Here is a 15,931-nt window from a genome sequence, read left to right on the forward strand (position 1 = left end):
TGTTGGGAGGCAGCCCACGAGAGGTCATGGTTTAAGGCCCGGTGGGAGCTCAGCTGCTTGCCCATTTGAATGCTTTGTTTTGCGGTAATAACAAAGACAAAAAATGAAAGACAAATAGAAGCACTAAGAAGGCATCCATGCCTCTCTTTCTCTTGCTCCTCTCACGGTGGATGAATGCATCAAATTTATAATCCTCATTGGCAAAATAACCAAATATAGAGAAATATTATTTTTAAAGAAATATAATGGCAACTAGTCATATCCACTCAACAATTTTTTCGTTCCAACCCAATTTTTTTAACATATGATCACTTAGGTAGGAAGAAAGGAAAATGATATAGGCTAAAAAGGTTGAGAAACTATTTTAAACCACCAAAGAAATACGTTGAAAATAATTTTAAAGAAAGAAAATGTTATAGGTTAAATACAAATAAATAACAACGCTTTTGATAACATATAACCTAGGTATGAAGAATTGACAACTAATCACATCCCCTATAGTATATTTTGGGGTATTCTAGCCCTATCGAATATAGACATGATTTTGATGACGGGTCATACACCACTATTTGACACAACGAAGATTGTTAATGCCTATCTAACATGAAAGCAAGTAAAAGAGGTTTGGAAAGGCATGTGACCATGAATAACACGTCTTGGACAAGAATGACTGGGAGATCTGACATGTGGCTACAAGCAGCACGCCTTGGACAAGCATGACCATGACAAGAGCCAGAAGCGCGTGAGATCTATGCGTGGGTGGTGTATGAAGCGCGTGTAAGCTCTTAGGCTCGTTTCGACTCTCAATTTTCAATTTTTTGCTCCAATTTCAATATTAACCATAGTTTTGTTGAATTAAGACCTACTAAAAAAATCAGAATTTTTGGAGTTCCTAACACGTAAAAAAGCTAGCTCGGGAAGGCACTGTCATCCATGTAAGTAACCACATGAACTTTAGCAAGTAATACTTGTAGGGATCGCTAGGACGTTCTAGCATACGAGTATTTCTTACCTTAGGTTGTTAGAAAGTGTATGTTAAGGACTTCAAAAAGGCATTTATAGATGAGCATGCACTCTATGTAAGTTATGGTAAAATTATCATTCTGCCCCAAAGTTGAGATATTTGAGAAGCATGCTATCTATGTATTATGCGGAGCTAGAAAGAGAATATGCATGACTAGAATACGAGTGGGACAATATGAATGAGTATGTTACAAATTATGTAAGAAATTACCAAAATGCCCCTATGATGATATTTGTGATGAATGTTGTTTTATATATTTCTACTATGTTAGAAAGGAGGATGAGTCATTGTGGTCTATGCTCCGAGTGATTGATAGATGTTATCTCTCCATTGAGCTTGTTTACTTGTGTGTGTCCATGATACAATATGTGTTAACTCAGGTGTTTGACTCTGTGTTCTCCCTGTAGAGCGTGTTTATCTACATAGAGCTAGGGTGTCAGAGTTAGGTTGGCTAGACGAAGACCTAAGTCAGGACACCTCCAATAGACTGAGCACCTTAGGATCATGAGCGATGATCAGAGAAGAAAGACTCGAGAAGTCAAAACAATGCAGTCTGAAGCTAGAAATTTGCATTAAATCACCTAGCCACCCTAGGAATCTAATAGACCTCCACAACTCCCAGAAATGACTAAGGTGAAGTTTAAATTATTGATTACGTGCTTAAGTGATCGATAGGAATATCTCCCTAGCAAAGCATGCATGAGAGAACTCAGTAAAGATTAGGGCGCTAAAGCTAGTGCAATTTACGTGTTGACCTAGGTTAGTATGTTTCCAGTAGACCTTACACCTCAGGATCATGAGCGATCAAAGGTTTCAACCCGTGTGCACCTAGAGAATGGTTTAGCCCAAGGAGATAACCCCGAATGTCCCAAAAAAGAGATATGACATTTAAACCGCCTAGAAACCTCTAAAAACCTAGTAAACCACCATGACATCTAAATACGCTTAAAAAAGCTTAACAAAACCTGAAGCCACTTGAGTTACTATTTAGTGTAGGATTGAGACAAGGTTGACGCTTCGATCCCGTTAAACCTGTCTCGGAGAGAGACTAGGGACCATATATGTAGTTATCTCAAGGTAAGGACACCTATTGAGTGTAGAAATTAGTTAAGGTTGCACCTCAAACCCACCTTGATAGGGGACGAGGTATTACATGAGTAGGTTATATGAGGGATGGGAACTATGTGTAGATGTCAACCGCCTTGAGAGGAGACGGGGGACCACATGAGGAGACGCTACTATGCACAAGCCACACCCTACTTGATAGTGGTCGGGGAACTGTGCAAGTAGGCTATGGTAAGGAAGCAATTCTTAGGCCCTAAGGAAAGCTCGTAGTAACTTATTAGGATTAAAGAAGCAATGAGAGTCTATAAGCGGATTTATACGTTACAAAAGTTTTATTTGATAAAATTTGGTAGTGATATCTTAATCATATAACCCTAAAAAAGCAAATTACCTACTTATTTCAAATACTCAACCATGGGCGGTTGAATTTCAGCCACATTTAATGCTTTCCATTAGGTATGAGCATTAGAGGGTCACATTACAGCCCATTTTATTTGGACACTCAATATGTCTTCATACTAAAAGGTTAAAGTTTGAATAAAAGAATAAATTTATATTTCATTCATACATGAATAATAAAATCATTGCTAAAAATATGAAAAAGTAGAATCGACAAAAATAGCCAAATCTTCCAAAATTCAAACTAAATCGGATGAATGTAAAAATTAGGAATCTTGTCAAATCAATAGAACAATAGAACTATTGTTGATAATTTACTAAAAATCTTCAACAAAACATTGGTAAAATTGAAATAAATAAAAATTTAAATTAAAGCACCTTATTCTAATCTACGTCTAAGAAAATAAATGCGACTACCCTATGCATGTGACATGGTCTCAAGTTGTGATACCGTCATCACCCGTACGAGGATATCTTGTCTTTACCTGAAATAGAAGTAGCATGTAGCTTAAGTATTTTAAGAAATACTTAGTAAGTAACCCCACTATTACGGTTAAAAGTAAACACATACAATTCCATGAATATGACCTATTATAATAGTCTATTTTCCTACGGCTGTCATCCTAATGGGCAATTGGGATGTGTACTTAATTTCCCTACACATGGTCCACACGTGCGACTATGGACCCACCAGTCGGTTCGCACACCTCTGGGCCCCCTTTCTGGTCGGGCGAGCATTCTTTAGTAGCTATTGATGTCGAATACCTGTTAGGAATAGTGACCATCACGGCAACATTATGATAAACATAATGATCATTTCCCTGCCTTGCAGCGTACGCGTCTGTACTACAGTGAAGGATGAGGGGTATCCCCCAACGCATGAGCACACAAAAATACATGAGATCCCAACATTTTTCCATTTTCATTATCATTTAATACAACCCCGATAGCGTCTTCCTTCATATCATATCATTTCTCATATTGTTTATTTATCCTATCTTTCATGCATATACCGAGGTTGTATTTCATGCTAGTTCGTTGTTTTGCATGTCAATCATATCATTTTTGTCATATATATATATATATATATCATAATGTTTCCATATTTTCAAACATAATAATCCACATCAGGCACATATCATACCATACATCATAACAGTCACATATTATATTATATTATAAATAAGTAAATAAATAAATATATATATATATATATCATTCTCATATTATATTATAATATATATATAAATACATACATCATTCCCATATCACAACCATTTCGTAAACATTCCGTAGCATATCATTCTTATACATATTCTGATCATATCGTTTCCTAAACTTAACTTAACCATATTGTTTCATAAACGTATTCTAGTAAATCAAACCTTCAAGCATATATAATATTTAGCAAGGAAAAGGAATATAAGTTTGAGGTAGGCTATGTATCACGATGAATAAGCCTTTGGTACATAATATGAGATAGACGAGGTTGTGCATGCAGATGCAGTGGCTTCGGGAGGGAGAGTTCATGAGCTTGAGAGAAGTCTATCTTTGTCATTCGTGGTGGTAAGCTCCACGAAAAGCCTTGTAGAAGTCTTGCAAATAACATCATGGTAATGTTAGTGCCTAGTGAGCTACCAGGGCACCCTCTTCTCCCTCTACTGAAGCTTATGAATCGTAGATTGGGTTCTGACAATCCCAATTTAGTTGTCTCATCATTCATGTGACGCTCTGGATTAAATCTCATTGGATCCTCCCAAATTCTTGGGTTTTGGCCAAGTCCTGTACGACTGAGCAACACTTCACTACCTTTCGGGATGAAGTAACCAGCCACTATGATGTCAGTGTTTGAGACATGAGGAACATTGAAAGGTGAAAATGGATGAAGTCGAAATGATTCTCTAATACAAGTCGTGAGGTACTTGAGATTTGGGATATCATATTCTTCAACTAACCTTTCTCTTCCAACTACTTTGTCCAATTCTTCAATGGCTTTTTCGAGAATTTTTGGTTGGTTTAGTAACTCCGCCATTGCCCATTCCACTGCGTTTGAAGGATTATCTATCGTTGCAATTTGTAGCTCCTATTATTGGGAACACTTCACTGTCAGTATTAACAATATGATTGATTCCATTAAATTTTGTGTCTAATGAGAATATTTATAACCATCAAACAAATACAAATGATATCGAAACAACAATCGATAGAAAGAGTAATAAATGGATATAAGATATTTGGCTATAATAAAAATGACAAATGTGATACTTATGTAAGCTGTATTTGAAGGCAAATATTTAGATATTTGGCTCAAGGGTTAGATATGACATCTATAGTAAACAATAATGGAAGACTATATATCCTCAAGCGATATTTGACGGTAAATAAATGGTCAAATATGATATATATGATAAACTATAATTCATCATGAAATTTAATGTTTGAAAACATTGCTTACCGTGATTTGTGCCTTAATTTCTTCGATTGACAGCAACGGTTTTGCGTTTTCATCTTTGAGTGAAATGAGGATATCAAGAATGTCATCCTTCACCTCTTCCATTTTTTTATCTTTCCATCTTTGAACTCTCTCGTCTATAATGGGTTCATCGTACTTTTGAACAACGTTCAACGCGTTCTTCATAACTTTCTGATGTCCATCTAAATCAAATGGCTTCAACCAAGGCATGAAATCCGATATAGAAAATGCGTGAACATGCCTAACAATTGTGAACAATGCTTGATTATGCTCTTCTTCTTCAAAAGTTGTCTCCCCATCTTCCCTCCCTTTGCCATAGTATCTTTGATTGAATAGCATTCTTCTAATTATGTTACCACAATAATGTTGTGTTATGCTTCTAACATTAACCACTGCACCATTTCTATGATTGGTTTGACTGAAAATATTCCAAAGAAGAGTATCAGCTTCGGCGTTTCTATGGCCAAGCATTCGATGGAGAGTTGATGGATTGAGTATCTCTGATGCAAGAATTCTTCTCATCTTCCTCCATTGTTGTCCCAAGGGTGCAAATATCGTGGTGACACATCTACGGTTTAGGATATCGACCGTGTTCGAAACGGAGGAACGTGATGCAAAGACAGAATCATATGTCTTGAGAAATTCAAGAGCAAGTTGTGGAGAAGTTACAGGGATTATGTAAGTACTTCCAAGACGTATGCATGCAATTTCAGTGTTGAATTGCTTCATTACTGCATGGATCCATTTGTAGGTTGGCATGTTGGTGGTGAACATTGTTGGGAGGCAGCCCACGAGAGGCCATGGCTTAGGGCCTGGTGGGAGCTCAGCTGCTTCCCCATTAGAATGCTTTGTTTTGCGGTAATAACATTGAGAGAACATAACAAAAATGAAAGGCATGAATAGAAGAAGAAAGAAGGGTTTGGTTATGGGTGGTAGGGAGCTTTGGAATGTGAATTGAGTAACGACTAAGAAGGCATCCATGCCTCTCTTTCTGTNGGATATCGACCGTGTTCGAAACGGAGGAACGTGATGCAAAGACAGAATCATATGTCTTGAGAAATTCAAGAGCAAGTTGTGGAGAAGTTACAGGGATTATGTAAGTACTTCCAAGACGTATGCATGCAATTTCAGTGTTGAATTGCTTCATTACTGCATGGATCCATTTGTAGGTTGGCATGTTGGTGGTGAACATTGTTGGGAGGCAGCCCACGAGAGGCCATGGCTTAGGGCCTGGTGGGAGCTCAGCTGCTTCCCCATTAGAATGCTTTGTTTTGCGGTAATAACATTGAGAGAACATAACAAAAATGAAAGGCATGAATAGAAGAAGAAAGAAGGGTTTGGTTATGGGTGGTAGGGAGCTTTGGAATGTGAATTGAGTAACGACTAAGAAGGCATCCATGCCTCTCTTTCTGTTGCTCCTCTCTTTGTGGATGAATGCATCCAATTTATAGGAAAGTGGCACTTGAAGGACACATAACCAAGTCATATTTTTACTAGCAATGATAATACTAAGCCCCTATTTAAGACATTGTTGTTCTTATTTTTGAAATGTGAGCCCTACAACATTTTTGCAATTTAGTACACAACAATTAAAAATAAAAATAGTATTTGAATTCATTCAATTTGCTGTTTTTCTAATCTTTCATATTTAGAATTCGGATTCAATATCTCGTAGCTTCAATAAAATCACACAAATTAAGGACAGGTCATATTCGGTGTTTAGATACTAAGGTATAAAAGCAGGTGTAGATAAACAAAAAAGTGGAGAACTCTTCCCTCCGCCCACAAAATTTTTGTGGCTCAAATGCAAAACAGGTGAAACATGTGCAAAATAATTGAAATTATTTGAGAGAGAAAATTAATTTTGAAAGCAAAATTTTCCCAATCATATTATTTGAGCAAATGGTATAAACTTATTTCAAAATTAGAGGTCAAAAAAAAATTTGTCCAACATCATTTTCATTCGGAAAGTGAGAAATTAGCCTCAAAATATGGAGGTTCTTATCTCACTGAGTCATGACAATTGTTTCGTTTCATCCCACTAGATAGTTTAGGGTCGTTTAGATATATTTTCTGATGGCTTCAGCTTGACTTCTTGGTTGATTCAGTTTGAATTTGTATTTGTATTTTTGGACCTTTTGAAGCCAATTAATCCAGCTCACGTTTAATATGTTTGAACCCTTTTATATCATTTTCGACACTAGAGTAGCCATTTTTTATACTTTCAGAGTCGTATTTGACATAGTTCACTTCCATATTAAGGGTAAACACGAGAAGCCCCAATCAAACTCGAAAGATAGGTCAAACGACTGGAGAAAACTTGAGAAAAATGAACGTGCATATTGTCACATTGGAATAAAGATTGTCCTACCAAGATATCATTGTCAAATAAAACTAGTGAAACATGTACAAAATAATTCAAATTATTTGAGAGAGAAAACTTAATTTTGAACCCAAAAATTTTCAAATTGTAATAATTTAATTTTTTTTGTACCCTATATAAACTTAAATAGAACAAGTTTTTTTTTTTCTATTCGGCCCACTTCAATTAGATTAAAAAAAATTAGACTCAAATATAAAATGGAGTTTCTTGTCTTACTAAATCACAACCATGGTTCCTTTTCATCCCACTTGGATAGTTTAGAGCCATCTAGATACATTTTATGATGGATTTAGCTCGACTTCTCGGTTGATTCAGCTTGAATTTGATATTTTTGGACCGTTTTGAGGTCAATTAATCCGGCTCAAGTCTAATATGTTCGGACCCTTTTATATCATTTTCGACACTTAAGTAGTCATTTTTGACACTTTCAGAGTTGTTTTTGACACTTTCGACTACTCGTTTAGGGGTGAACGCAAAAATTCCTAATCAAAGTTGAAAGGTAGGTCAGTCGGAGAAAACTTGAAAAAAATGAATGTGCATATTGTCAACAGAAAGGTCATTGGAAGAAAGATCGCCCATCTTAAAAAAGACTCAAAGTCCAATGTTGGTAAGAGATGATGACAATAAAACAATAATGCCTCGACCATCTTCTTATCAACCAGCTATATCAATGAATGGATCCTAGATTCTATGTGCTCCTATCATATGTTTCCACATAGAGAGATGTTCTTGGACCTTGAAGAATTTGATGGTGGAGTTATCTATATGGGCAATGATAATACTTGAAGAAGAAAATTGGTTGTAAATGGGTCTATGCAAAAAGTAAGGCTCTCTTGGTATACGCCCTAAGGCTCGACTTGTGGCAAAAGGCTATGCGCAAAAGGAAGAAATTGATTACAACAAAATTTTCTCACTTGTGGTAAAGTATTCTTGCATTCAGATTTTGTTGGCTTTGGTTGCTCAATTTAATCTTGAGCTTGCGCAACTCGATGTAAAAGCTGTTTTCTTACATGGAGATTTATAAGAAGAAATATATATATATGGCACAACCAATTGGTTTTTGCGTAGTTGGGCAACAACATTTGGTATGCAGACTGAAGAAATCTTTGTATGGGCTGAAGCAATCTCCTCACCAATGGTACAAGAAATTGGATCATTTCATGGTAGAGCACAAGTACACTCATAGTCAATTTGATCATTGAGTGTATTTTTGGTGCCTTGATGATGGATCCTTTATCTATTTGTTCTTATATATTGATGACATGTTAATTGCTTCCAAGAGACATTTGGAAATTGATAAGCTCAAAGATCAACTTTCTAAAGTATTTGAAATGAAAGATTTGGGCAAAGCAAATAAAATACTTGGAAGGGAGATAGAGTGAGATCGAAGAAGAGGTAGAATTTAGTTGACTCAATCTCAATATCTAAGCAAAGTGTTTGCAAGATTTGGATGGAATAATTCAACTAAACTCGTTGGCACGTCACTTGATCCTCATTTCAAGCTTAGTGCTTTCAAGTGTCCAAGTTCTGATGATGACAAAAGGCATATGGAGGATGTTTCTTATACAAATGTTGTTGGTAGTGTGATGTATGCAATGGTGTGTACTCAGCTTGATCTTTCAAACGCAGTAAGCATGGTGAGCCATTATATGCATAATTCTAGCAAAGAGCATTTACAGGCTATCAAATGGATTCTTTGCTACATTCTTGGTTCTATGGCGTTGGTATCAAGTTAAAAAAAAAAAAAACAAAAAAAGAGATGTTTAATCTTGACAACCTCTTAGTTGGTTACGTGGATTCTGACTATGCTAGTGATTTGAATAAGCGACGATCCACTGATGGTTATCTATTCATTATGGTTGTTGTACCTATTTGTTGGCGCTCAACATTGTAGTCTACTGTTTCATTTTCTACTATCGAAACAAAGTATATGACAGTCACAAGTTTTTAAAGAAGCTATTCATCGTTTAGTAAATGACTTGGGTATTACTTGAAAACACTAGAGGTGTTTTTGTGATAACCTGAGTGCGATTTAGTTGTCGAAGAACCAAGTCCATCATGCTCATATCAAGCATATTGATATACGATTTCATTTTGTTCGAGAAATTATCAATGAAGAGGAAATTCATTTGATGAAAATTGAAAGTTTTATTAATCGTGCGGATATGTTGACAAAGGTGATTGCTCGTGAAAAGTTTTAACATTGCTTGGATCTAATCAATGGTTGACGTAAGAAGTACCCAGTCGATTTGGTGGCAGCCAAACAATTTATTTGATGGGAGTTTTTGATAAAGTGGAGATTGTTGTAAATTGTCATAAAGAATCCGTTCATGAACATTTTTTATGCATTTCTTCTCAGGCACCTATTAGAATTCATTTGCTTTATCTCCCATTTTTGTTCTATCTCCCATATTTAGACATCTATAACATTAATGTTTCTATGTCTATATAAAGAATTGTCTAGAATTGTTGAGAGGCATTAAGATTGAGTGTCATTTTTTATTTACCTTCTCGTATTTGGAAGAAATTTTGTTGAGTGAGACTATTGTGTGAGGGTGTGTGATATATACTTTGTAAACACTTTGACTATTGTGATTGGTTGCCGTCCGTGGATGTAAAGAAATTTCTTCTCTCCGTACATGGTAAATCTTTGTGTCTTTTTGTTTAATTTCTGTTCGTGAGTGTATGAATGCATTCAATCTTGATTTTGCTTCCTAGGTAGTTCATTGGACACTAACATTACCATGATGCTATTTGTTGGACTTCTACAAGGGTTTCCAAATGAAAAAGATAGACTTATCTGAAATGGATGAACTCTCCCTCCCCGAAGCCATTGCATCTGCATGCACAACCATGCAACCATGCTTATCTCGAAGCATAGCTTGGCTTAAACAATAATGACCACCAAATAAAAATAGCTAAGTGTATTCCTTTTTCTTGCTACAATTGCTTGTCTTTTTAATTTCTATGTACTCTCGATTTTGACCTTCGATCAAACCATATCGAAACGAATTACGGACGAAACGAATTACGGATGAATCGTTCCCAAAACACACTTTATTCTAAGATATTTCAAATCACAATATTTTTTTTTTACTTTGTGAAAATAAAATGTGACAGATGGCTATTTAAAGCATCAAAAGTAATAACAATTATTGTCCTAAAATGCTTCACCATTAATAACTTCCTCCTCCAATGCTTAATATTTTGCTTTGAACAAATCCAACTTATTGACTCATACTCTCATTACCCTCATTTATTAGTGTTAAGAATGAGATAGAAAATAGAAATGGAAAGGTGTATATTATCATTGATATTGATATCCTTTAAATAGGATACAAGCGAGTACAAATGAGGAAAATATAAAATAATTAAATATTGAAAATAAAATAAATTATAATATCTAAGATATATTACATAAATAATATATCTCAACCATTAGAAAAATAATTTATGTCATGCCATGTATTTGAATGTACTTTCATTTGTGTTCCCCTCCACACAAAAACAAAGCAGACTCTTGTGTTTCTCTCATTTTCGATGTTATCACCTGTGATAGTGAGAAAGGTCCTGACGACGAGTCATTAAAGGCAGTGGCAACCAGTTATGGCAGTTTTGAAAATGCAAGAGAGAAGAAAGTACATGAGGGACAAAGTGACACCCATGAACACAATGAACTAGTCTAGTCCATCTTGATGGTAGATGGAGAACAAATCGAGGCGGGGAGTAATCCACTGAGAAAAAAATTAATGCAAATAAGCTTTATTTTTACCAAATTTTGATAGACCATGTTATATCGATTTTAACCCTAAACTTTCAATTTCATCTATTTAAACTTCAAACTTGTATAACTATATTAATATACACCTTTGATTAAATTTTCATTTCAATCCCCATTGAAAAGATTTCTCACACATGTTCAAAGTCACGTGTTGCTCTATAATTGGTACCACACGGAAACAAATGAACTCTTATGTTTCTATCATCTATCTTCGATGTCCTTGCCAGCGACCACAAGTGTGAGAAAGACTGTTAGGGTCCATGTCAAGGATTTGAAATCTAGATTCGGCACTTGGATATCTTAGACATTTCCCTGCATCCCCTGCGACATGATCACGTTACTTATTCCTCACTTCTTAAAGATTATAGACTATCCCCAAAAACTAACAAAAGGCTTTCCAACATGATTTGTCCTCACGCCGACCCATACTCAGGATTTAGAATTCAACTTCAATACCTGATAGCCCCGACATCTCCAACATTATGACATTATGACATGAACCAAATATTTTGGTCCTTCATACAATAGCCTTCATAATCTTGTTTTCTGGATCAATCATGTCGGCTGTTTTCATCTTGTTTTCAAAGAAAAGAAAAAAACCAGCACTCTTACGGGCATGATCGTGATGTTTTAAGGATATTTGAAATTTTTTCCGAGATTCTCCAATTTTAAAAATATTTAATATAAAAGTTCAGAAATTTATTAGATACTTTTAAAAATTCATAAACTAAATAGACGCTAATTTTAAAAGAAAATAACTTGAGAAAATATATCTCCAACGAAAATGGCATACATGAATCCCCCACAAACAAATATATCATGATTGAAGGACTTGGCAAATCATTTGGGAATGGTGCAAGGTAGCACGGTTGGTAATAAAATTATGTTCTCACTAAAGACGATAGATAATAGAAAACTAAGTTACTTGTTAGATCTTATATATTGATATGAACTAAGAGACATCAATCATACAATATGCTTCAATGAAGATGTGAAGAAAATATTGTTGAAATTATCAAAAGATGTTTCAATTCATGCCACATTGAAGAAGAATGAAGTTTCATGCGATAAATTTTGGGTGGATTACCATTTAGAATTATTGTATTTCATTAATGTAGTTTAAGAGTTTTTATTTAATTTAGATTACAATTACATAATGGTTAATTATGACCATTGAGTATGAATGTTACAACTCTTGGAATGCCTTTAATAGTTTCATTTTGAGCCTATATAAAACCGTGCATGTTGTATTTGCAAGGAGACTTGGAAAATATAGTAAGAGGAGCATTTGTGCTTTCTTTAGCGAATGACTAAGTTTATTGCAATTCTATATAGTTTAGGTTGCATGTAGAATCATTCAAGCTCGACATGATCAATCTTGCTTGTGGAGTGATTCGAATCTCAATCAAGTGTTCTTGCCTTGAGATATTTGATCAACAAGAATCATTCAAGCTAGACAGATCGATCTTGCTTATGGAGTGATTCGAATCTCAAACAATGTTTTTGCCTTGAGATATTCAATCAACAAGGTAATCCGAATCAACAAGGTAATTTGATCAACAAGGTAATCCGAATCTTACACGCGCCGACATGTGCTTTCACGTGTCGAGGGAGGAACCTACTCACATGAATAAAACGTGAGTGCCATGCGCAAAGGAAAATCTACGGTCGCTGGTCACAGACCAATTCAGGTAGCATTTCACGTCAAACCACAGGTCAGCCGATTCAACAGGTTGCGGATCGAATCGAGTCGGTTTGTAGGTTGCGGGTCCGATTAGTGCTGCAGCATGCCGCGTGACACAGAACGAACGGAGCCGCATTGCTCCACGCGGCGTTGGAAGCGTAGCTCCACCAGATCCTGATGCGTGCCCTCCGTTTGGTGGTACGCGCAGGTCCTCTCGACGGTTGACACTACACGTCGGATTTTTCCTCTCTCCTCCTAGCAGGCGAAACTTGAAATTTTCCGATTAGTTTTCTTGAACTTTACATTTTGGCATCGTTTGATTTTGAACTCAAATCAATATGACTTCTTTCGCAAAGATGTAGTTCCATCTATGTCCTAATATTTTTCTTGAATTTTAAACACCATCACAAACTAAGTTATGGACGTCGGAAGTAGGTACGTTACTTTTTCATATCATTCTTGGAAGAGCTCTCGTGACAGCAATTTTTGGTCAAGATTTCGGCCAAGTTCCTTCGTGAAATTTGTGAAGGATCTTTCCTAGATGAACATATCAAAATTTCATATCACGATTTACAAAGGAAACTCTCAGATCTGAAGAAGAACACTCAAGATCTTACCTCGTAGATCCTCTCGGTTCTTGACAGAAAATAAGACTTCGGTCTCTCGAACCTTTCTATTCTCTTAAGTAAGGAGTCCTTGCAACTAGGAACCTTTCTATTCTCTTAAGTAAGGAGTCCTTGCAACTAGATCGTGACTAGGAGAGATTTTCCGCGGTGATCAGATGAGTTTTTCAACCGTTCTATCTTCCTTCCCAATTCAAGTTCTCTCAAACTCCCTCTCTCTTTGGTCTTTTGGTAGGTTCCACTTGGACCCTATAATGACAGGAAGAGCAAAATAATCTCTTTTTATCTCTTTATGTTAATATTTTGATTTTTTTTTTCTTGTAATTTGGAAATATAGATACAAAATATTAGCTTTAACAAATAATTATATTATAATTATACAAAATTTATATTTTATTAAGTTTATTGAACTTATTTTACATATACCCCTTACGATAATAATCACATCACACAATACTTTTACAAATAGTTTCATTGGTTCCTCGACCTGATTTCAAAATTATTCATAAACTTGATTTGAAAGGTGTGGACGTAAAACAACTTCCAATGAATTTTTTTTTGAAAGAGTTAATCCAAACCCCTCTTCCATAGTAAGTATTTCTTCCGATGGTCTATCAATTTCAAATTCATGAAGTAGATTTGCAAGAGTAAGATGCATAAGTTGAAGGGAAAATGAGATTCCGGGACACATTCTTCGACCACTTCCAAATGGCATTAGTTGCACATTTTGTCCTTTCATATCAAACTTTGTGTGGTTTGTTAGAAACCTTTCCGGTCGAAATTCATAAGGATTCTCCCAAACTCCTCGGTCTGTTTGTAGCTTATGAACATTCATTACTAGACGTGTCTTTGCAGAGATGTGATAGCCTGAAACTGTACAATCTTCTATAGATTCACGAGGGAATAACAGCGGCATTATAGGATACAAACGCAACGTCTCTTTCACAATGGCTTGGAGATATGGTAAATTTTTTACATCAGATTCTTTCCGACTTTTTCATCTAATTCAAGTTGGGCTTTCTTCAATGATTCTTCATTGTCGAGGAGTAAAGAAAGAACCCATGTCATAGTTATCATTGTAACGTCACCTCCACCCAATATTACGTTCTACACAATATCATAATTTAATTTGGTTTGTTATTCATTCTCAATTAGGCATCTACATAAGATGTCTTTATGAACTAAAATAGAAACATATATGCTTACCAAACAAGTGGCTTTGGTGACCGTGTCGACATCAAAACCAACCAACTCTCCGGCATCGTTGATAGTAGAGAGCATCCCATCCATGAAGTCATGCTCCATTGTGATCACTCCACCTTCACCCAAATTCTTCTTCTTTTCTCGATGCTCTTCGACCCATTTAGCAAGCATCTCGTCCAGCACCTTCGCCGTCCTCTTCATGGCCTTCTTATACCCTCCAACATCCAACCAACTTAGAAATGGGAACGAATCTGAAGGAACAAATACCCCAAACAGCTCAAGAAAATCCCTCAACGCCTCTCGATACTTCACCGCATCACTGCCTTCAAAATCAGTGCTGAATCGCTTTCCCACCACCATCTTGAATATTGTATTCAAAGTTAGGTCCCCAAACCACGTCTTCATCTCCACCAACACTTTCCCATTTGATCCCATTTGATCCCTTGTCGGCACATAATTCTAATGTAGTTTCGTGAGGAGTTTAAGCGTGGTTATTTTGCGTACATGGCGCCAATATGGACCGTAGGAGCTAACCCCCATCGCTGCGTAGTTGTAGCCAAGCAGCTCTGAGGCCAGAGATTTTGAGCGGGAAGCGAAGATTCTATCGTTTGTTGTGAAGCACTCTCGCGCTATTTCCCAACTGCTCACGATAAGGGCTCTACTCATGCCTAATCTTATGGTGAAGATTGGTCCGTAGGCGTCGGCCATTTTGGCTAAGGTTATGTGGGTTGGCTCGGTTGTATTTAGTTTATGGAGGTGGCCTATCACTGGCAAAGCACCGCCGGCTTCTGGTGGGAGTCTTTTCTTGGTGCGATGAGTGGTGGATCTCCATGAAATATGAAAGAGAGCATAGAGAAATAGGAGAACGGCTAAGTTTGCAGGTAAGATGTGAGTAAGTTGCATTTGTTGTTGGCTTGAGTTTTACAGATTTGGAAGGATTTATATCAGACTTGGGCAGGCTCAATAGTAGTGTGGCCCTTTTGATCCCATTACATGCCTATCAATAGACCAATTAATGATATTACATAAAACATATCTTTTACAACAAATGTAAAACAAAGAATTTGTTTGATGTGGCCTAAAACAATACAAAGTTATAAGCCATCAACTTAAAGCATATCTATGAGTATTAAATGCATAACTTGGACAACAATTGAGATATCTCTTGGGAATCTACCACATATGTTTGAAGTTCGAAGGCCATCAAAGGATTTGATCGACATTGTAATAACAAACAAACAAAAAAAAAAAAAAAAAAAAAAAAAAAAAAAAAAAAAAAAAAAAAAAAAAAAAAAC

The 15,931-nt window shown here is 36.1% G+C and overlaps 1 protein-coding gene and 1 pseudogene across 1 annotated transcript; both read right to left on the reverse strand.

Moving 5' to 3' along the window:
- Window positions 1-3,765: 3,765 nt before the first annotated feature.
- LOC111779704 (isoleucine N-monooxygenase 1-like) lies at window positions 3,766-5,942 on the reverse strand. Its single transcript, XM_023659823.1, has 2 exons — window positions 4,944-5,942; window positions 3,766-4,571 (listed from the first exon to the last, which is right to left on the reverse strand). The coding sequence occupies exons 1-2, from the start codon at window positions 5,940-5,942 to the stop codon at window positions 3,927-3,929; spliced, it is 1,644 nt and encodes a 547-aa protein (XP_023515591.1). The 3' UTR covers window positions 3,766-3,926.
- Window positions 5,943-13,931: 7,989 nt separating this feature from the next.
- On the reverse strand, window positions 13,932-15,538 carry LOC111779705 (annotated as a pseudogene).
- Between the last annotated feature and the right edge of the window lie 393 nt (window positions 15,539-15,931).

Source organism: Cucurbita pepo, chromosome LG18 (genome assembly GCF_002806865.2).
Source record: "Cucurbita pepo subsp. pepo cultivar mu-cu-16 chromosome LG18, ASM280686v2, whole genome shotgun sequence".
Classification (NCBI taxonomy): domain Eukaryota; kingdom Viridiplantae; phylum Streptophyta; class Magnoliopsida; order Cucurbitales; family Cucurbitaceae; genus Cucurbita; species Cucurbita pepo.